General features: G+C 46.2%; 2 protein-coding genes across 4 annotated transcripts; one reads left to right on the top strand and one right to left on the bottom strand.

Annotated features, from left to right (window-relative positions):
• Positions 1 to 1,594: 1,594 nt before the first annotated feature.
• Positions 1,595 to 14,732, bottom strand: MKS1 (MKS transition zone complex subunit 1). 2 transcript variants are annotated; one of them, XM_078611815.1, is made up of 18 exons: positions 14,611 to 14,732; positions 13,487 to 13,611; positions 13,010 to 13,086; positions 11,958 to 12,113; positions 10,718 to 10,806; positions 9,160 to 9,288; positions 8,309 to 8,413; positions 7,774 to 7,882; positions 7,172 to 7,228; positions 6,418 to 6,460; positions 6,240 to 6,302; positions 5,917 to 5,987; positions 5,633 to 5,702; positions 5,016 to 5,123; positions 4,778 to 4,911; positions 4,252 to 4,334; positions 3,335 to 3,432; positions 1,595 to 2,807 (listed from the first exon to the last, which is right to left on the bottom strand). In XM_078611815.1, the coding sequence occupies exons 1-18, from the start codon at positions 14,682 to 14,684 to the stop codon at positions 2,701 to 2,703; spliced, it is 1,698 nt and encodes a 565-aa protein (XP_078467941.1). In that variant the 5' UTR covers positions 14,685 to 14,732; the 3' UTR covers positions 1,595 to 2,700. The 2 variants fall into 2 exon arrangements, with proteins under 2 accessions (XP_078467941.1, XP_078467942.1); XM_078611816.1 differs by lacking the exon at positions 13,010 to 13,086 and having other exon boundaries at positions 14,611 to 14,703.
• A 3,145-nt stretch (positions 14,733 to 17,877) lies between these two features.
• RAN (RAN, member RAS oncogene family) lies at positions 17,878 to 22,480 on the top strand. 2 transcript variants are annotated; one of them, XM_078611813.1, is made up of 7 exons: positions 17,878 to 18,002; positions 18,968 to 19,015; positions 19,587 to 19,671; positions 20,307 to 20,432; positions 20,754 to 20,941; positions 21,227 to 21,397; positions 21,516 to 22,480. In XM_078611813.1, the coding sequence occupies exons 2-7, from the start codon at positions 18,980 to 18,982 to the stop codon at positions 21,558 to 21,560; spliced, it is 651 nt and encodes a 216-aa protein (XP_078467939.1). In that variant the 5' UTR covers positions 17,878 to 18,002; positions 18,968 to 18,979; the 3' UTR covers positions 21,561 to 22,480. The 2 variants fall into 2 exon arrangements, with proteins under 2 accessions (XP_078467939.1, XP_078467940.1); XM_078611814.1 differs by having other exon boundaries at positions 17,979 to 18,047.
• The last annotated feature ends 39 nt before the right edge of the window (positions 22,481 to 22,519 follow it).

Below are 22,519 nucleotides of genomic sequence, written 5' to 3'. Positions count from 1 at the left end.
GAATGCCACGCCAGACCGTTGAGATTAATCGCAGGTGCTTGAATATAATTAGTCATTCAGTGTCTTTGGGTCTTTCGGTAAAATCACGGAGATGGTTATTTTATTTGAACCTATCTACGTGACTTTACCGAAAGACCCAAATATATATTGAATTCCTGCAGTCACGAAAGCTTTAAGTCAATCTACAATTGTTAATTATTTTGTTTGGTGTGCGTTGTGTGAAGTTTCTGAATAAAGTTCTGTACTGTAATCGTTATTTCAACTTTGCGAGTGAGTCCATTAATTCCTTTATTCAACCACGTTAGATCGTGGATGATTACATCGTATTATTTATTATTCAACCTCGCGAGACCTTTGTGAGATTTACCTCGTTTTATTATCCTCACTCAACCGTGTAGGTCCATTGTTATGTTATTTCACTTACGCGAGTCATTGGTATCCTTTATTTAACCGTATGGTTATTTACGTAAGGCTATTGACTTTATTACTGAAACATGCGAGCCTATTACGATGTATTATTGCTTTCAACAATATTTAATCATTTGGGTCCATTGAGATGTACCGCCTCCTTTAACCGTGCGAGCTAATTGATATTGATCCTTTGCGGGTTCATTAAGATTACGTATCATTAAATAAAGGGTAACACTTGGTTTACCTCTCGTCCATATGAAGTGTTTTATAAAAACACATTTAAGGCCTTCGGCCACGAAAGTCACACAAAAATTGCACACGAGCGACGCATTCACGCAAGCTCCATTTAGAAGTTTTAAATGAAACATTTTAATTGTATTGTTTTGAATTAGATAATTGTATTTCTTTATTAAAAAGCTGATAACATTTTACATCTGGAAGACTTCATTGAAAACGACATTTCGTGTGAATTTTCTCTCGTCGTTAAGTAGATGTCCTTGCTGGGGGTTCGGTTCGATGCGGACTTTCACCTGTTTGGGATTGCGGGATCGATATAAGGCGACACAGAGCTGCTGGCCGTGCGAGAAGACCGCCGTCTGCAGATCGATTCCAACGTAATCGAACGTCTGTCCCTGTGCCTCCGTCGTCCATATGCAGGGGGCGCGTAGGTTTGCAGCGCCCCCTGCATGAAAACGACGGAAAGTGCAGTGTTCATCACAGATAAAGTTGTGCGCTTATATAAGAGTATGCTAAACCAAATGATATTTGACTTAAAATAACCACGACACCCCACTCACATTGATTACGGCATGCCAACTTTATCAATTACGCGAGGCTATTCACATTCTTCTTTGTTTAATCATTATCCCATTGAGATGAATTACCCTTTTGACACGTCTTTTATTCATCCTCGCAAACTCCTTGCGATTTAAATGCATCAGATGTTTATGTAATATCACGTTCATAGCAAGTGATGGCTGGTGCAATTGTAAGCTGATATATATATTTTTTTACTATTTTAGGTCTGATACATGCGTGGGGAGGCCTTTATCCTGCAATGGATTGACCAAAGGGTGTAAATTATTGTTTTGTACAGGCAAATACTTACGCATGCCACAATCGGAGCCCTTGGGATGATGAACTACTTTCACTAAATGATATTGTAATAGAAAAAGACAAAATGTTGTAAGAAATTCCTTTATTCTTTACAAATAAAAACATATGCAGTCTATTTCTGAAATATCAAGAATACAAAATACATGGCAAACTAAAACAAGTTGACCAGCATGGTGAAGTATGGTCACAAAACCCCCAAGATCAACACAGTATGGGGAACCCTACATCCATCATTACATTGACAAACCACTGTAAATTACATGTCAACTGATAACGAGTGCATGTGTAATGGACATTACTAAAGACAAGGCTCAGTGGAATGATAATTAAAACCTTTCACACTCCGCTCTAATATAAGCAGCTGTTAATGGACACAAAGTTACGAGTTAGTGTGTTACACTAAAAGGCAGGCAATGCTTCTGGAATAACTAACAATGCATACTTTAGCTTAGCAGTCATTTCTAAATGAGACTTCACCTCCACATGCTCAGCGTCAATCCAATGCCAGTGAAGACAGATCCGGAACAGATTGCGGTTTTCCCTTAATTTCCGTACTGGAAGCTCGCCAAACCGACAGGACAGTTGAATCTTGCACTTGTGTAATTCATCCGCGGTGTTTTATCCCTCCCGCTCAAAGGGAGGCTTGTATTTTCCAGAACACGAATGTGGAAAATATGTTGAAGATGTGCCCGTGGCAGGTATTAAAGGTGACTGCGTTATTGTTCGGCACGTAATTAAGAGTGGATGTATGTACTTACAATCAATCAAAATGTCTGTTAGAACGTAATTAAGAGTGAATTTATATACTTCCAATCAATCAAAATGTCTGTTAGAATGTATTATTTTCTAATCATTCAAATGTATTACAATTATGTCTACACTATATTAAGGCCAATGAAGAACAAAACTGTACAAACTAGACATAAATAATGAAAATACCAATCAAGACTAAAAACAATGCAAACATCTGTTATTATTTGTATTGCAGGTGAATCATAGCGCTTTTAGTGGCTGATGGAGTAACGTAAAACTACTACATACGGCAACAAAACTATAGACAAACATCGATTATCATGCATGCGCATAATTCGATGCATTTATCATAAGATTAAGAATCATCAACTGATGCATCACTACACGCTGATAACGATGGCTGACGGATCTCCAATGAGACTAGGTGGTGCTGTCTGCAGTCGTCATTGCTTGCAGGTTCGTGATGAGGTTGGCGGGCAGCATATCACGAGAGGCCTGCATCCTGTGTCGTGCGCGCTGGAATGCTTCTGCAGAAACCGCAATACAAACGTGTATACGTAATTACTTGTTCAAACTATTTTATAAACATTTTTTTTCTGGAACGTTTCCAACATCTATACCCAAAATCACCAACACAAAACAAGACTTAAACATTAATACGTAAGACTTGAGACCAGGACTCAATTATAATCACGAATGCATTGTTCTGTGATTATGTGATTGCAATTAATTACGAGTGACACGATTACATTTGTATTTTACCGCAAGTGTGCTTTCGGTGTGTAGCCATGCTGTAATGTCTGTGTGGTCTGATTTACTTTTGCATGTGTAGCATATTGCTTTCATCAAAAGGCATCGGGGTACCCTTTGCAACTTTGTGGTGTTGTTACAATGGTTTGCGGTGTGAACCGCAGCTACAAAGGAAAAGGCGTCTCATGATGGACAGACCAAGTTATTCCAATAACCTGTTCCACATGTCTAGATTGAGGCACGCTTCTCCAGGCAGACTAGGATTTATCCCCGTAACCGCTTCCACGTGTCGCTGCTGCCTTACCCAGCACGTTGTGAATGGAACTTTGCTGGCTGTAGCCACCCAGCCGATCCAGCACACTTGACATCCTCTGCTTTGAGTTGTTCGTGTCCTGAAATGCCCTGCGAGGAACCAAACCAAACAAAGAAAAAACCCAGCAACGAGGTGAAATGTACACCGTTTGCAAAGTGTCGCAGTCGCATGCATTAAACTGTTTTCATGGTGTTGTAAAAATGAGATGCGGTCACATTTAGACACTATATAAATCCAAACCACATTGTACAATCATATTATATTTCTTATTAAGAAAGACATAACCCAATAAGATATCTCATACTTATTGTTGATCATATATTTAATTATCCTCTTCACCCAAAAAAGTCTCAAGATTATTTTTCAGGAGGGTCCCGCATTGGGATGTTTGGCGAATTTTCATTAATCAAGTTGGAAACATATGTTTGGCAGCCTAGGACACACAGTCTATGTATGTGGCTATACGATTAACAACTATGAGTATATTGGGTTGCATCCTTGGTGCATAATTACTACCGTTAGAAAGAATGCTCGCCAAGGGACGAGGCTGGTGATAGAAAGGCAGCCAAGGAAGGGGGCCACACTCGAGAAAACCACAAAAGAGAGGGAGCGATGAAAATAACTCTTGCGCATTGTGGCTGGATTGTGCCATCGCATGACCGGGAGAGATGATGACAATGTGAGGTGGCCTTCATCTCGCAGTGGATAACCCAATGCTGACGATGACAATCATGATGATGATTACAAAAAAAGCATGTGTTCATACGACCCTCACTAATAGGTTGGGTGCAGTGGGTGGTGTTATAGTGTTATTATTGTAGTGTAAGACGGAGTTTACTTTTCTGCAGGTGATGTTTTTTCTCACTCAAGTCAGTGCCAATAGGAAGACGGTGTGCTGTGACGCTCACCTGGACTGCTGTATGCAGTGCAGCTTTACAGTGATGCTTCCCGTGGTCTCAGTCTTGAAGCCATACCTGCTCAGCTTGTCTCCCTGTAACAACACAGCAGATGATACGCAAACACACACAAATCACACATTATACAACAAAGCCAGAGATCCCCGAGTAGCCTACATAGGCTGTTGGGGCAAGAGATGTTAGCGTTATCACATCTATTGATGTGTATATGTTGTAAATGTAGAACTTTTCTCAGTGTGGAAAGGTGATGAGACTGTGGTGAGTCACAATAACAGGTACTTGGGAAACCCTGGCCTAGTTGCGCAGCCTTAACTCACAGTGTACATCACACAGTGTAATTGGTTGTATGAATGTGCTTTCATCGCCTACAATAATAAATGACGTCAGTTGCAATAAAGCACGTGCGACGTTGTGACAGCACCGTTCACAATCTGTAGAATGTATAATACTGGTAAATGTGGATGGACCGGGTTGCAAGAACTGGAGTTTGGGAAACCGTGAGTGAGGTGGGGAGGACCTGAAAGGTAGAGGGGATTGCCACATAGGTGGGATCCTCGAGTTCATCGAACCCGCCGATGAAAAACCTCCTCAACTCAGATGTCAGTCCGGGCTGGACTGGGCGCCACGCCTGGCACACGACCTCGCTGCAGCCTGCGCACAATTTCATCATTTTGTTAACAAGACGCGACTGGGCACGATGCCAGTAAACTGCTCTTTGATGTGTGAAGGCTGCATCAAAGGACCATGGAGCGTACCAGGCATGCTGGGTATCAGCAGGTAGCTGTAGCCTTCCGTGCGGTACCGGTGCCAAAAGTCCACGGAGATGACCTCCATGTACAGGATCGGCCACTGGGGCAGGGAGGCTGCACATGAGACAGCGTGTGAAAGGACTTCTCAATCCCAGTCGCAAGAAACATACGCCAACTTATAACCAAATCGACCTGAATGCACTCGATCTTGTCCGACCTCAGAAGCTAAGCAAGTTTTGAGCTTGATTAGTAATTGGATCGGGGAATGCCCGAGAATAGAAAGTCTTGAAGGTTTGTGTGGCGAGATGAAGCAAGATATTGCGGTATAGGCAAGTGACCAAATCCAATTGACCAAATCCATCTCTGCGAAGCTTTGAGTGTTATCATCCCCTGGTATGTGGTGGGTTCTCTCCAGGCACTCTGGTGTCCTTCCACATGAAGCCCAAAAATCATGAATGGAATTATCCAAACATCCCAATCCACCTTCAGATACTGACACACTACCCACAATTTCCTGTTAGCTGGGTAAAGTAGCTGGCTAGTTGGCACCTAGGGGACCACGACAGGACAGCGCTATGATTTATACAGTTGGCATGTAACAATGAATTGAATGAATAGCTCACCATCACTCTCATCTTCCTTCTTGAAGAAGGCTTCAAAGCTGAATGGGAAGGAGAAATGGGCCACATTGTTCTGGCCACAACACAGAAACACATTCCACCATCACCACCGGGTACACTGCCTGGATACACAGCCTTCTTGCACTAATAATATACGGTAATCACCGTCAAACTCCACCTGTTGAACAATATAATTCCACCAAAGTAAAAAAAACATGTAATGACATGTTTGAATTATACTTTGTTTAAAAAGTAAAGGTGAAATGAGTCTTTAGCCAAGGGCATACCTTGTTCGTTGACTTGGTTGCACAAGTATGAGTCACCCAGAACAGTTGCTCATTCGGGTTGCTTGACCAGTCTGAAGCAGAAAACACAACCCATACAACAGCGCCATGGAGCAGCCCCATAGAGTCGGAGAGGTTGCTGGGGTCTCGGCCCCCCTTATAAATACTTAAGACTTAAATAGTGTCGGTACATATATTTAAGAATCAATAACGGCCATTCCTCATATACATAGAGGGGTGAGAGCCCAGAACAGAACGCACGACAAAACAAGCAACTTGTAAAATATGCAGGGAAAAATTAATCCCTGTTAGCACCAACGACTTACTTGTGGGCATTTCCACAAACATGCGTACGGAGAGGTTGTCGTATTCAAAGTCTTTTGCGGACACTGCAGCAAAGGACAGATGACATCACTTTGCAGAACAGCAATGCTATGTTATTGTTAAAGTCTCACACCTTGCAGGAAACATCACATAACACAGGAAAGGTCACTGGCAACTCACCAATTTCCCCATTGACAACCAGCCTCAGTATCCCGGGCGGTGGCTGGAAGAGCACAAAACACAGAGCGTCAAAAATCGAATATATTAAACCTAGAATACACGTATATTTCAACTTCTTGCACATGTACAACCTTCATCATGGGACCTCCCCTTTGCCAGTACCAAAATATGAGAATAGGTTTTCTCCTTTTTTCTGGCAACAAAACAGTTGTTAAGATGTTAAAACACCAAGCCGAAACCATGTCTTCTGATTCCTTGTAAAAGGTTCCTTGTAAAAGGTTTCAGTTTGGTGTTTCAACACCTTAACACCTGTTTTGTATTCTTGGTTCTTTCGGTAAAGTCACGTAGAAGAGAAACAATAAAAATATAAAACAGAAAAAAGGGAAAACCTATTCTCATGTACAACCTTTCGTCAATCCACCGTCAACCTCCACACCATGAGGGTCATGGTGGTTATTTGACCACACTTCACCACGTTGGCCATTGTGGGTGGATTAAGGCAGGGAGCGTAGACATGTTGGCATAGAAGTGAAGTGCAACCATGTATTTTGTTGCACTGCCTTCTCCTGACCACTGTGCAGCCCTGCAGCCCTGAGCCTACAACAACCTAACATACATGGTGGTCACCCACCTAATCGCTATCCATGTTCAACTTGGATTAGCTTCCAAGATTCGATGAGATCGGGCACATTCAGGGTGATTTGGGTCAAAGGCTGAAATGTGATTTTAAGAATATGATCATTCCAATACTCACCATCTCAAACTCGCTGCCCACCAGACTGGTCAGGTACTCTGTGTGCCGAGTGTACAGCTGCAATTGATTACACATTTGACAAAATTATAAACATCCGTGTGCTTGCATCACACAAGGGTTAACTTTCAGGTCAGTGTGAGGTCATTCATCATCTTTCGCTCCTGTCATAGTCTGAAACTCGCTTTCCCCAGCCATCTGTGCTGTCTCCGCACTGGCCATGTTCAAAGCCAAGCTCAAAATGTTATACCTATGTCTATGACTAACAGCCTTTCTACGTAACATATACATGCTCACGGTCTCTGTCCAGCATCATGAGATGTGGATGCATTTAGATTCTATATAAATTCACATTGTATTATCCAAACTGATGCAATGGTCCAAAGACTCACATAAGGAACCAACAGACTCACATAGCAACCCATATACCTGCATAGGGACCCACAGACTCACAAAGACCCATAGAATCTCATAGCAACATACGAGTGACCGCATCCCTCTACAAAACAAACATGCCCATTGTTTCTCGACAGTATCTTAGATTGAAGTTGGATGCTACGTAAAGCCACGGGGCGTTAGTGCATGGTCACTGCGGGGACACGCACGTCGCGATACATGCGCTGCTCCCGCTCGCGCTCGTCGGGCCGGATGGGGTTGGAGGCATGGTCCAACGTGTACTTCCATACTTCCCTCCTCTCCGCGTCCACCTCGATCCTGGCATGGCATGTCCACAAAGACAAAAAGTTCTCCCGTGTAGCCGTGACAGACTAAGTGCTGTTACCGAGCACCAATATAACCTGTCACAATGCAAGAGGGAGTGGTCTGGTCAGCATCATGCTTGACCGCCTTTGTCTCCCTAGTGCTGATATTTACATAAAGGAACAGGTACTCATTTTAGGCTGAGATAATCACCACTGATGTTTGCTGCGGTCAGGAATCGAACTCGGGCAACCAAAGTGGTAGCGTAGTGCACTAACCACTATGCTACTGCTCCCCACGGCATCACCACACACACACACTTGTACACATCCACAAGCTCTCAAGCTCTGCTCAATTGTGGATGACATTTAGTTGCCTTTCATAGACCAAATGTATCTGCGTGTCGTGACTTGGCAAGTAGCAAAAATGTGGAGCACTCACCTGTAAGGGCCCTTGCAGCCACTGAAGTCAGGCTTGATGGTAATGACCCCATTTCCAACCACTTTCACTGTACACAGAACAACCTCATTTTCCTCCTGCCCCAACCTGACATCAGAGACAAGCAAGAACCACAACAACAGCAAGAAGTTACTTAAGCAGCCTCCTGCTAGTTGAGTGGAGTCAACTCAGGTATCCCACATAGCACACGTAGTTTTTTGCCATTATAAATTGTGTTCGGAATAAAATAAAATGTATTCAACTAATCTCACTCTAAATTATCTCCATGTGCTTGTCCTCCCCACTGGTACAACATTTTGAGATCCAGTCACATTTAGATGTTAAATAAACACAAACTGAATTAAATTGTTTTTCAATACAAGTTTAGAATACACGTATCAGCAACATGTATCAGCCGCATAATTATCAAACATGCTCTCTCGTACGCCCACTAGTGTGAGATAGTTGTCACTACCACGCGCGTGTGTGCGCGCGACACTGATAAAATTGAGTGGTAGTGTAGCGACAAACCCATCAATCGGAGTTCGATCCATGCTCACGGCCAACACCAGTGACGATATGGTCGATTCAGCTTTAACCGAGTACCTGGTGGCGTGTGTAAACATCGCCACGTGGGAGACGAAGAAGGCCAGGCGTGGTGTTTGCCACCCACCCCCTCGTGTGCCGGGCCAGCCTTCATAGGTGCTTGCTAACAGCACTTGCCCCAAAAGTATGTTAAGGGAATATGGGGGATCTTTGTCTATTACACGATTAGCTCGGGGCCTGTGAGCAAAGGCTTGCATGTCGTCCATGTGGCACAACGTCTCAGTTGTTTACGAGGAGCAGCGTCTCACCTGCCATGTGGACCCAGGTCCGCCATGATGTACATGGTTTGCACTGGGGTGCTGATGATGTGGTTGTGGCGCTTGAAGTCATCTGTTGGCTCCCACGTGATAATCTGCGACTTTGGGATCAGGCCTTCCCTGCAAGCAAGATCCAATTTATATAACATTTCAAATGATATTTTAAGAATAATATTAATGAGTGCTTTATATAGGGTAATTCAGGAAAATTGCATCTCACAATGTTGCAAAATCAGAAAACACGGAAGTACCTATATATGCAGATGTTTTCAGCCAATTATTGAGTGTTTATATATGTGGGAGGCACCCAGAGAAAACAAACGCATGTGGAAACAATACTATCCCATATATATAGAACAGATTATATTAGTCCGCACTTCGCTGAATCGCATTCTCCCGGCAAGCCAGGGCATGGCGCCTCGCCACCCACGGAAAGGTTTCACAACATTTGTGTGATCAACCAACCCTTGCCTCCAGTGGTGTATTGCAGGCATGTGCCACCACCGCCTGACTAAAGTATTGGAAAAAATGTAACATATATAAATCTTGACTTAAAGCTTTCGTGACTGCAAGAATTCATGTTCTTTGGGTCTTTCAGTAAAGTCATGTAGACAGGTTCAAAGAAAATAACAAAAAACTACGACGTTTCGATCGCAACACAAGCGGTCGTCATCAGGAAAAGGGGGGTTAGCTTCTAAAGACGACTGCTTAGAAAGGTTTGAAATGGGCGTAGCCCAAATGTCAGCAGCCAATGCCAATGCAAGTGGTGGGCAGCGACCGCAGCGGTGGTGGGCTTTCCACCAATCAAAGGGCTGCCAGGCAAAAATTAGCATGTCAATGCAAGATCGCCGATCATCCTTCACGGCGAGTGTGCGCCAAGGTGGCTATGTTAATGTACACAGCTACCTCGCGTGCCATCCTCGAGGCTGCTGCTTCACGATCCCGCATTAACACGCTGATCTCGCACATTAACATGCTCATCTCTCCCATTAACATGCTAATCTCGCACATTAGCGTAGCCACCTTGGCCCACTCGCCATGGAGGATGCTCGGCGATCTTGCATTGACATGCTAATTTTTGCCTGGCCGCCCTTTGATTGGTGGAAAGTCCATCACCACCACAGTCACTGCCCACAACTTGCATTGCCATTGGCTGCTGACATTTGGGCTACGCCCATTTAAAACCTTTATAAGCAGTTGTCTTTAGAAGCTAACCCCCTTTTGCTGTTAACGACCACTTGTGTCGCGATCGAAACGTCCTAGTTTTTTGTTATTTTCTTTGAACCAATCTACGTGACTTTACCGAAATACCCAAAGAATATGTAACAGATATACACGTAAAAGTAAACCTCATCTACCAGCTTATCAACAATTCACAAATCTCAATACTCATTCTATATTAACACATGTACATGTACAGCTCTCTTGTCAACCCACTGCTGGATGAGGGCCTCCCTACTAACCACGCTGGTGTGGGTTGGTAGAGCTGTGGGGAGCATAGTTTGATCTGAAACATTCAAATATTTACAGCTTAGAACGTTAAACTCACATGTAGCGTCTGTCCTGCCGTCTCCTTCGGACCATGGTCATTCTGTCACTCAGGAATGATGATTCTCCAACCCCATAGCCGCCCGTTTGCTGCAACAACCACATTCCTCAATGATCCCCCACTCATACTCCCGTCATTCATTGGGACTATTTGAAACCATACTTTACCACGAAGGCAAGTCAGTGTGGGTTGGTGAAGGGTGGTCATCCAGGATTGGTTCAGAAAAAACTCATCACCGATGTTAGCCATGGCTGGAAGTCGAATTCAGGTCGTACGGTTTAAAGAATAGTGTGTCGACTCCGGCTCCACCATTTTTTATATATCCACTGAAACTTGTGATGTGCCGCTCTTATAGAGTAGTAATGCATACTAATTGGCAACCACACAGATATGAACAGTACACATTGCCAGTTTCTTTTACTTTTTACTCCATACTGATTTTCAAAGCATTCTACAGCTTAAGTTAATAAAGATGGCAAGTATAGAAATGATCATGTTATTAATTCCTAAGCAGTCCCTCTTCCATGTAGGCCAAGCAAAAGTCAAAGAGATTTCCTGCTCAAATGGGCAATGAGGTGGAGCTTATCTCCTGTTTCCAGCCCTTAACCAGAGGAAGGGATTCCCCAATCCTATGGCAGCATCCAGTCTATCCATAAGGCGACCAATGTTGACTCGAGTGGCTCGCAATCGGAAGGTTGCGAGTTAAAAACTTGGTTGGAGGTTTATACTCTGTGGTTCTTTTGGTAAAGTCACGTAGGTGGGAAAAAAAAGATTTTTAAAAAAATAACAATTAAATAAAAATAACTCAATTAAATCACGACGTTTCGGAAGCAACACAAGCCTCCGTCATCAGGTAGGACAGCCACAGCAAGAAATAATTTTCTGGAGTGGACAAGAGCTGCTCATAACAAGATATTAACAAGATATTATATAAGGCAAATTATTTCTTGCTGTGGCTGTCCTACCTGATGACGGAGGCTTGTGTTGCTTCCGAAACGTCGTGATTTAATTTAGTTATTTTCATTTTTATTTTATTTTTATTACCTACGTGACTTTACCGAAAGAACCAAAGAGTATGGATCCTTGCAATCACGAAAACTTCAAATCTAGAATTGGTTGGAGGTTGACTCAGCCCATCATCCCTTTAGGGTGAATAAAATGTGAAACAAGTGGTGTTCATTTGAACTCACAACCCTTGCATTGTGCAGCGCGTGCTCGACACTGAGCCACATGGCCATACCTCCTGTATATTGGTGAAGCGATCGGAGTCGGTGTAGGTGAAGATGCGTTTGTTTTTGCGGCCGCCCGCTTTCTCCAGCTTCAGAATCTCTAAGTGGTACTGCCGATCCAGGGGGCTCAGGCAGCTTGCATCGTTGATGTACAAATCGTACTCGTGCTTTCAAAAGGCCAAACAAAATAAAATAAATCATAAAACTACAAACAACAGAATATAATTTTTGTGTTATTACACAGCAATTAATTTAAACAACGGTAACTGTGAAACAACCTTTGTGCAAATTAAGTTATGAACGTTTTTATTTCCTTATGTGAATACAAAACGTATCCTTGTTATTTCACAATTGACTCTCAATGAACATATGCCACTCGTTTGTCCATATGCTGTTGGATGAGGGCCTCCCCACATCATGCAGTTGTGTTATTTGACCATACTTCACCATGCTGGTAAGTGAAAGTTGGGAAAGTTTTTTTTTATTGTACTGCGCAATGGTCTCTCACCCGGATCCAAATAAAGGAAACTTATGAGACTAATCGGTTAACTTGATTGGTTTGGGTAACCAATGGCGGAGCCAGGATTTTCAGGTAGGGGGAGAAACACCTCCAGCAATGAAAAATGATAGGAGTTGTTAGTAAGTAAGGACTTGTCCCTTGCTTTGTATTCGACGTGTGTGCGGCGATGGCACAGCCATCGATCGAGGGACGAATTCGAACCGTGTGTGATCGGCATCGCGCTCACTGAAGGTGTTTGCCTTCAGGGAAGTCGTGTACTGCATACGCAACTACGCACAATTCTGTGAGTCACTTATAACTGCTTTGCCATTACTTATTGCCAATTATGGACTCAGACTATTGTCCTATCATCTCATAGAGTCCCTGGCACGTAATAATATTCTACCTCGTGGCAGTGGAGGTCGCAAAATGCCGATTTTTTTTACTAATAAACCACAATGATCCGATCAAAATTAGGGATTTCGATCGGATCATTGGGGAGGGCACGTGCCACCCCACCCCCCCCCACTGGCTCTGCCAGTGTGGGTAACCGATTTGGCTTACCTGGCTGAAGAGCTTCTCTTGGAGGCTCACCGTAACCACTTCCTCCTCATTATCCGACTTAATTCCAGTGGCCCCATCTGGGCCAGCACATTAAAAGTCAGTCTTTTGTCAAACAGTTGCCTTCATCTGCCACGTCAAAGGGAAACAATCTTTAAATCTTGACATCAACCTCTCAAAATGTAAAATGCCTTGGTTTAAAGCGCAGTGTCACAAACGCCAGCTGTACCGTTACTATCACGATCGCTTAATGTTTACACCACAGCACATATTGAGGTGCCCTGCAACATGGGACGCCCGGTGGCAGCTGTCCCTTTGCGGAAAAAAGACGAACGCAGTGCCAGACAGCAAAATGGACACGAGTCTAACAGTTGGGTGGGCGATGTTGCCACGTGGCTCCCCAATGAAATAATTTGCGAGTAATTTATTCAAAAAATCGTGAGTTTTGGACCATGACACAGATGCACGTGGGCCGCTCACCGGGAGCACGGGCCGCCAGGCTCTGCATCTCCATGATGCCCTCTCCCCCTGCGCCCCTTGCCAGCTCCTCATCCCGCACGTGCTTGGCCAGCCCGGAGGCAGACGTCACCTTGCTCAGGCGAATCCTGGTGCCACAGAGGGTGAGGCGAGCATAAGAGAGAACCGGCCCCCACATCTGTGCATTGCACTCACCTAGTGTCTATACCAGGTGTTGAGGAACCGTTTCCGTACCAACGGCGTTGATACGTCTTCAAATAAACAACGAGGTGGTGTCGTCTTCTTGGTTCTTTCGGTAAAGTCACGTAGAAGGTAAATAATAAAATTATTTAAAAAAATCTATACAAAAATTTTATGTTTTATTAATAATAAAAATAAAACAATAAAAACTATTTTACTGTTTTATTTGTATTAAAAATTTTCCCCTTCTACGTGACTTTACCGAAAGAACCAAGAATATGAATCCCTGCAGCCACGAAAGCTTTAAATCGAAAAATGAGGTGGCGGGGGCGAGTCTCTCCATAAGGCAACCACGGTTGATTTCCCCACAAAGTGGTAATAATTGTATCAATCCCGGAGAGACGATGGGGCTGAGTTAACCTCCAACCAGGATTTGAACTCTCGACTTTCCCCCTCTGTGGATGGTCCAACTATATATCTTGTGTGTGGGGCACGCTTCAACACGCACCTCCAGGCACTTACAAGTGGCCTTTCCTCTTGACATACCACGTACAATACCAAAGGTCCTTTCTCCTCACCACCACCATCACCACCATCCCATAAACAAGGGATGGACCCAGACGGAAGGGAGCAGTGATGGAACCAAGCAAGAAGCACAGCGATTGTGACGATGGTTACAAATCAGGGGTTGTCGATGGCGATGATGTTGACTGGGCAACTTATGGCAATGGGAACTGACCAAGTCTGGTGATGATGATGATGGGGACAAATCGGTGGTGATGGTGGAGGGTGGTGGAGACGGGGGACGATGCAGATATGGAGCGAGCATGGTTGAGCGATGATGATGGTGGTGGTGGTGGTATGGACGGAGAAAAAATTGTTGATGATGATGGTTGATCATTGATGATAATGATGACGGTGCCGATGATGGTAACGACGATAAACACCGGAGTTTGAAGTTCTTCACGGGGTCGCTGGAGCGGTACACGGCCTCGCCCGTGTCCACATTGAACGCCTCCATCGCGCCGCCGAATGTGGCCTCGCTGCTTTACGGCGCCCGACGTCGCGAAACTGTCGCAAAGCGCGTCGCGTCGCCACGGCAACGGGGTTGGTCGGGCGACTTGTATTAGTTTGATAATACTTCTAGATTTGAAGCTTTCGTGACTGCAAGGATTCATACTCTTAGGTTTTTTTCGGTAAAGTCACGTAGGTAAAAATAAAGAATACAATAATAGAAATAATAATAGAAATGAAATTATAAATCACGACGTTTCGGAGGCAACACAAGTCTCCGTCATCAGGTGGGACCGTCACAGCTGGATTTACTGTATCAAGTGGGGCAAAATTCCAAGAGACAAGCTCTTAAATACAAGTTAAGGGTGGAGGAGGGGGGAGGGGCTTATCTGAATGTGGTAGCCAATGAATGGAACGTGTTGGGGGGTGGGCGGGGCTAAAAGAGAACCATCGGTGCACCTCGACTTAACCGGTGTTGGCTGACAATCCAAATACAAGAAAGCAGCGCTGTTAAACGCTGGGGATGTCAACACTCGGTAAAGTAAAATAGTGCCTGTCAAATAAGATGGTACAAATATGTGTAGTTACATCTTTTTTACATGGTTAATGACATCTTTCCAATGATTACTCAGTTTGTACCCATCATCATGGTTGAAGTTATGTCTGTGTTTGTATATCTGGATGGCTTCGTGTACAAACCTATGATGGTAGCCAGAGGTGTGGACTCGAGTCATGTGACTTGGACTCGAGTCAGACTCGAGTCATGAATTTGATGACTTGCGACTCGACTTGGACTTGCATAACAATGACTTTGTCCCACCTATGAGATGTGGACTCGAGTCATGTGACTTGGACTCAAGTCAGACTCGAGTCATGAATTTGATGACTTGCGACTCGACTTGGACTTGCATAACAATGACTTTATCCCACCTCTGATGGTAGCTAGAAGGTTTGCAGAGCACCTTGGTCTCGGAAAAGACAATATCATGAGAGCCCACAGCGTTGTAGCAATGATCGGCAACGGCGGAAAACTAAATTTTGCCGTGTTTCAGATCTGACTTGTGCTCGCGGACACGATCGGAGACATGACGTTTCGTTTCCCCAATGTAACAATCACCACAGCTGCAACTCAGTTTATAGACTCCAGGGTATTGCAAGTCAGGAATGACATCTTTTACAGATGGGATTTGATCACGGATTTTATGTACTGTACTGAATCGGACTTGGATCTTATGTTTGTTTAGAATTTTGTAGATCTTTTTGGTCACTCCTGCTATGTATGGCAACGTGATGGTTTTGATCGGAGTTTCAAGTGGTTGTTTCTGTATGGTGGGAGAAACAGCTTGGCGGATAGTACGGTCAGAGTATCCGTTCATCTTGAGGGCCCGATGTACATGTTTTAATTCACTGGCCAGGTGGTGTTGGTCAGAGATGCCATGAGCTCTGTGGTATAGTGTTTTGATGAGAGAATTATTTTAACCGGGTGGTGGTGGTGGGAATCAGGTTTCAAGTAGGAATCTGTGTGGGTGGCTTTCCTGTAAACAGAATGTCCCAAGGATCCATCAGGTCTCTTCTCAAACAGAACATCTAAGAATGGTAGTTTGACATATTTCTCCACTTCCATGGGGAATCTGACCGATTATCCCCAATGATCGGCCGTTGGCGGCGAAACAGAGTATCCACCAGCTCCAAAACCCGACACCGGGGGTGCAAAATATTGTAAATGAGGTCGGAAATAATGGTTGAAGACGTGCCGGTGTCAACAAGCATGCAAATTTCAACCCCCTCAATGAACCCAAGCACAGCCGACGACCCCGCGGTCGCCGCAACCACTTGATGTGCCAGCTCCGACCACTGATCCGGTCGGAGCGACCGCGCATGGCGAACACGCACCGACTCCCCCCGAAACCACTCGTAACCCCGACGCAAATCGGACCCCCCCGATGGGTGAAGTGAACCCCGGGGCCGAGTGTGAGGTGCGCCGCGACTCAAGCAGGGAGTCGTAGGAAGGCGGACGTCCCGGGAGCCGCCGTCGAGGAACCCGGCAGCCCGATTGGACGTGCCCCAGTAGGCCGCAGTTGTAGCAGGTGACCCTTCTACTGCTGGACTGGGACGAAACAGACCTCGCCCGCCGCCGGTCGACCCGCCACCGATCGCCGTCACCCCGACGATTGCTGCTCCGCTGATGCGGCGAGCACGCGGGAGCAGGCTCCTCGTCCGAGTGGGCCCCGAGTTCCGCGGAAGACGTAGAGCATGTCACCAACACCCTGTCACGTTGCAGGGTCTACTGTGCCTGTATGCACCTGGTGATCTTGAGCAAAGACACCTTTCCGTCCTCGGCGGGGAGCACAGTATGAAGGTCTTTGGCGAGTCCCAACATCTTCTCGAGGACCAAGGAGTCAAGGCCGTCGTGGTCCATTTTCGGGGGGGTGTGTGGGGGATGTGTAGGGGGTGGAGGTTGTGTGGAGGGGTGGGGGTGTGGAGGGGGGGAGATGTGTGGAGGGGGGGGGATGTGTGGTGGGGGGGGGATGTGTGGTAGGGGGGTGTGTGTGGTGGGGGGGGGTGGAGGGGGGTGTGTGTGGTGGGGGGGGGGGGTGTGGATGGGGGGATGTGTGGAGGGGGGGGATGTGTGGTGGGGGGGGGATGTGTGGAGGGGGGGGGATGTGTGGAGGGGGGGGGGATGTGTGGAGGGGGGGGGATGTGTGTAGGGGGTGGAGGATGTGTGGGGGTGGGGGGTGTGTGGAGGGGGGGGGGGATGTGTGGGGGGTGGGGGATGTGTGGGGGTGGGGGGTGTGTGGAGGGGGGGGGGATGTGTGGAGGGGGGGGGATGTGTGGAGGGGGGGGGGGATGTGTGGAGGGGGGGAATGTGTGGAGGGGTGGGGATGTGTGTGGGGGGATGTGTGTGGGGGGTGGGGGATGTGTGGGGGGTGGGGGGTGTGTGGGGGGTGTGGGATGTGTGGCGGGTGGGGGATGTGTGGGGGTGGGGGATGTGTGGGGGGGTGTGGGGGGTGGGGGGTGTGTGGGGGGTGGGGGATGTGTGGGGGTGGGGGGTGTGTGGGGGGTGGGGGATGTGTGGGGGTGGGGGGTGTGTGGGGGGTGGGTGATGTGTGGGGGTGGGGGATGTGTGGGGGGTGGGGGATGTGTGGGGGGTGGGGATGTGTGGGGGGTGGGGGATGTGTGGGGGGTGGGGATGTGTGGGGGTGGGGCACGCGGGAACGCGCGCGCTCCGCGTGACGTCACTACCGGGATATCCGAAAGCGCGCCGCTTCGCCCGCCGCCATTTCTGCTGCCCCCATCTGCATCTGCAGTGTTCGCTTCCAGCCAGGTAGGTTGCTGCCATCCGTCATCATCCTTGCCGCGGGAACCCTCGGTACGGGACCGCCGATTATTGTCGATGGGTTTAGAATCCCTTCGACGCAATGCCGCGCTAATTCCTCGGGGATTTCACCCTCGATTCGCGTGCGAGGCGCGGGCGGAGGGGGACCCACGGGCGCTCTTCACTGGGCCCGGTTGGAATGGCGCCCTTTTTTCCCCCCATCATCGCGACCACTGTCACGGTTGTCTTTTCCGCCCTCGATACCGTTACCATTACAACCGGTATTGGCGCACGAACCTTAATGGGAGTCGTGCCGAGCGAGCTCTCATACCTGCTCCTAGAATCTGCGAGGCGGCTCTATAGACGCCGCAGTTTGTTGAGCGGGACTAGGCCGCCATTCAAACTCGGGCCCTCCCGCCTTGCCTGGTCGTTCAGCCTGCCCGCGGGGCGCCCTGGTCCCGCACCACCCTCGCGTCCTGGAGCTTGTTGCGGCTTTGTGGTTGTCGCGGGGAGCCGCTGCTTTGGATGGGATTTGTGTGGCGTTGGGCCGAGGCCCCGGGTCTGGGCGCTCCGGTTTGCCGATGGCAAAGGCGGGAAGTGCATTCACTGCATGTGGTGAATGGAGTTGAGTGTAACATAATTTAGGCGGTAAAAAGTAAAGTGTGACCTATACACGTGAATGGCTATTTGTAGATACATAACTTGTCCGACTCTAGTGTAATTGAGGGAAAATCTAAAGTTGCGCCCATGTGCTCCATTGTAGCACGGGCGGTAATGTAACAAACTGAAATTAAATGCGTTAAACCGTACGGTAGGATGGCACATGTCACAATATAACGTTATAATAACGCGGTTGACTTAACCAAAGTGTTAATTTCGTACAGGCCTATGTGCTGTAGCTACAATATGTTTTGGTTTAATCGTTCCTGCTGTTTAACGGTATTTAACATCCAATATCTGTGTGACACGTGCAGGTGATATAAAGTATGGCTGCACACGAGGAACCCCAAGTACAGTTCAAGGCAAGTGGCTACACACACAGCGTCTTAAATCAGCCGTTAAGACATCATCGGTGTGAGGGCCGCTATACATTTGAAACCAGTGGGGTGTGACGGCACATTTGTGTATCGGGGGCCGCATTAAAGGCCACCAGGAGCCGCCAGTAGCCCCCGCGGCCTTTACAATAAAGAGCACTGGGGTATGATGTTTGTTATCTCCACGTGGAATAAGGGGGAGTAGTTGGGGAGCAGTGACGCGGCTGAAGTGCTTCGTGTGACGAAACCGTGTGGGCGAATGTGACCCGGTGTGCCATCGCCACAAGCTGAAGGAGGAGGGCCCCCGACTCGATCATACTTCCCCTGTGGCAGCACCGTAGTACCGGATGGGGTTTCAATAGCCCACGACGTGTAAGCTGCTCCGATGGGCTGTTGAGTAGAACCCTGAGTGCTCTTGTCATCCCACGTGGCCAAAAAAAACAATGCCATTTGGGCAAACCTTTCAATTCAGGATCTTTTTTTTAGGGAAAAAAGTGAGACTTGTGCTTGAATGGTTATATGTTTTTTTGTGTATCATTATGGGTGGTTTTGCCAACAGTTGGTGCTGGTAGGAGATGGAGGTACCGGCAAGACCACATTTGTGAAACGCCACCTCACGGGAGAGTTTGAGAAGAAGTATGTTGGTAAGTACCCTTCTCTGCTCGACGTGTACTGAAAGCATCGATTCGCTTAATGATTCTAATGTTCCTGATGCACCGAGTCGCCCCTCAAAAAAGGGCTACTTTGCTCAAAGAATGGGCTTTACTTGGGAAATGACGTTTTAATTGTTCAGTAAAAATATTAAAACCTCTGAAATTGATGTTAATTAAGCTGATAATTACAAATGAGCGAACTAAGTATTACAAATATCGTAAAAATGACTAGATTATGAAATCAAACCACAACCCCATTTTCTGACACTTGGTCAAATTGAAGGGGGGGTAGGGGTTAGTTTTCTACTGAAGGCATTTGCCTGTTTGCTGAGTGCATCTGCAGTCGTGTTCAACCCGTAGTCCATGGGCTAGAGCCAATATTGTTACCATCTAAGGCAGGAGTCGGGCAACCTGTGGCTCCAGAGCCGCATGATGCTCTTTACGAACTGCTCCGTGACGGGATGTGTTAACTCATTCAAAGTGTTTTTATCACAATTCACTTTTCTTGGCCACATCAGGAAATTTAAACTACAAAAGATGTTCCCAACTGAGGTGGTACTCACAAATGCAATGTCACTATTGGGAGAAAAATGGTGATCAATACTGACTGCGGGTTCTTTCCACAGCTACACTGGGCGTGGAGGTGCATCCCCTGGTGTTTCATACCAACCGTGGAGCTATAAAATTCAACGTGTGGGACACAGCCGGCCAGGAAAAGTTTGGTGGCCTGCGTGACGGTTACTACATCCAGGGTGTGTCTTTTTGTTTCCAATATTAACTTCATCTTCTGCAAATAGATTGAAAAGCGTTGTATAAATGTGCAGGCCCATTGAGAGTTGGGTCAAAATAAATACAACATGAAGACTGCAAGTAAAGTTTGAAGCTGTGGTATATAAAGGAAAAAAAGCACTTGGCTGAACTTAATGAAAAATCTTGGTGGAGCTTGAAAATCTAAAAATATGCTTTGATTTTAAACACGTCTTATAATAAATGTTATTAAGTTGGAAAATTCAACCATTTTGGTTTAAGCTTGAAGAACCTTGCACATTTTAACTTAGTGTGTGCTCCCCTAGGTCAGTGCGCCATCATCATGTTCGACGTGACGTCACGTGTGACGTACAAGAACGTGCCGAACTGGCACCGTGACTTGGTGCGGGTTTGTGAGAATATCCCCATCGTCCTGTGCGGCAACAAGGTGGACATCAAGGACCGTAAAGTAAAGGCCAAGGCCATTGTCTTCCACCGCAAGAAAAACCTACAGGTTTGTACATTGCTCAACACCTGAATGGCCAACTCCTGGAATGTTTATCAAATCTTTCCAAAGTTGAAAGAGTGAATATTTGCAAGCTGTGACATGGTATTATGGTAAGGCTCTTAAAGATTTACTCAATATAAAACAACATTTAGGATGACGGTGACATAAGATGGCGTCATTACATGACATTTCATACTGCTAAAAAAAAACACGTGACTTTTGCTTTGTTTATATTCACATGTTCATGGAATGTTACAGGCCATGCTTAACGATCTCTTCATTTCAATTCAGTATTATGACATCTCGGCCAAGAGCAACTACAACTTTGAGAAGCCGTTCCTGTGGCTGGCGCGCAAGCTGATCGGAGACCCCAACCTGGAGTTTGTGGCCATGCCTGCGCTGGCCCCACCGGAGGTGCAGATGGACCCCCAGCTGGTGGCACAGTACGAGGAAGACCTCAAGGTAAGGGGGTGGTGGGGCGAGCATCTACCTGATCGTTTTTACATTGGACGCAGTCTGGGCTAATGCAATGATTTGGGATGGCTGCACAGATCTCACGGGTGTGTGGCTTCTCGTGCAGGTTGCCCAGGCGACCGCTTTGCCCGACGAAGAAGATGACCTGTGACCTCCGTGTGCATCACCACCGGCAAGCTCGTCTCGCGCGTGCGGTCTAGTTCTATAGGCGGCAGCATCCCGGCCTCTCCTCCACTGCAGCTGGTTCATGCCCACCACACACGACACGGCGTCTAGCCCATGAGCGTTGAAACTCCCCTTCCTTACAAAAGCAACGAACTCTAGTTTCAGCTTTCACAATGCATGAAACATGCTCCCCGCCAACAGGCGTGGTATTTGCTTAATAATTTTAACATATTTGCAAGGTTCGGGTATTTAAAATCTGTTGGAAACATGACTAGCAACAGCCCTGAGTAAACGCGGAAGCTGTAGTACTTGTAGAGCATTGCGAAATATCGATTATCCACTGTAACAATTTGCTCAATGTGAGATTATTTTATGTTGTAGACGGATTCTGGATAAGTGTTGTATGCGTCATGTGGTTCATTTCTCAAGTTATTAAACTCTTACCTTTGTCAACAGTCCAACATTTTTTTTGTTTGTCGAGGCAAGGTGCAAAAATGCCTTAAATGTGTGGGGGGAAAAGTTAAATGTTTAAATTCCAAACGAAGAGGTAATTTTCTGCCCTGGGCTATATATCCTGAGTGGATTGTGGCAATAATATTAAACTTGCTTCCTGAAAGACTTGTTTAACTAGTGGACTGAAAAAGATAATACATTTAGTTGCCACAGAAAGTGCCATTTACACGGTTTGTGTAAAAGCTCTTGGAATTGCACCTTGGTTAATCCGGGTGACTGTTTTAAAGCAACCCTGCGTTATCTGTTGGACTGACAGCAGCATATATGGCCCAAATTTGATACAACTGGTCATTGGAACATGCACCTCATAGCCAGTTTGTTTTTGTTATATTTGTTTGGGAGTGTTTTGTATCAACTTGGTTTGCTCTGCGAATAAAAATGCTGTGGAATAAATTGTTAACCTTTTGACAGATGAGTATGGAAAGTGCACGC

The sequence above is a fragment of the Lampetra planeri genome, chromosome 37 (assembly GCF_965212315.1).
Source record: "Lampetra planeri chromosome 37, kcLamPlan1.2.h2, whole genome shotgun sequence".
In the NCBI taxonomy this organism is placed as follows: Eukaryota; Metazoa; Chordata; class Hyperoartia; order Petromyzontiformes; family Petromyzontidae; genus Lampetra; species Lampetra planeri.
The sequence above is the reverse complement of the archived record's forward strand: the minus strand, read 5'-3'. Positions and strand labels throughout refer to the sequence as shown.

Bases quoted from the DNA above. Each gene is read 5' to 3' on its own strand.
- RAN (XM_078611813.1), top strand. From the start codon at position 18,980: ATGGCTGCACACGAGGAACCCCAAGTACAGTTCAAG. The intron at 20,433-20,753 runs GTGTGTCTTTTT...GTGCTCCCCTAG, and splicing joins TGACGGTTACTACATCCAGG to GTCAGTGCGCCATCATCATG. The intron at 20,942-21,226 runs GTTTGTACATTG...ATTTCAATTCAG, and splicing joins ACCGCAAGAAAAACCTACAG to TATTATGACATCTCGGCCAA.
- MKS1 (XM_078611815.1), bottom strand. From the start codon at position 14,684: ATGGAGGCGTTCAATGTGGACACGGGCGAGGCCGTGTACCGCTCCAGC. The intron at 5,988-6,239 runs GTAAGTCGTTGG...TTTCTGCTTCAG, and splicing joins GTTTGTGGAAATGCCCACAA to ACTGGTCAAGCAACCCGAAT. The intron at 3,433-4,251 runs GTGAGCGTCACA...GGTTCCTCGCAG, and splicing joins CACTGCATACAGCAGTCCAG to GGCATTTCAGGACACGAACA.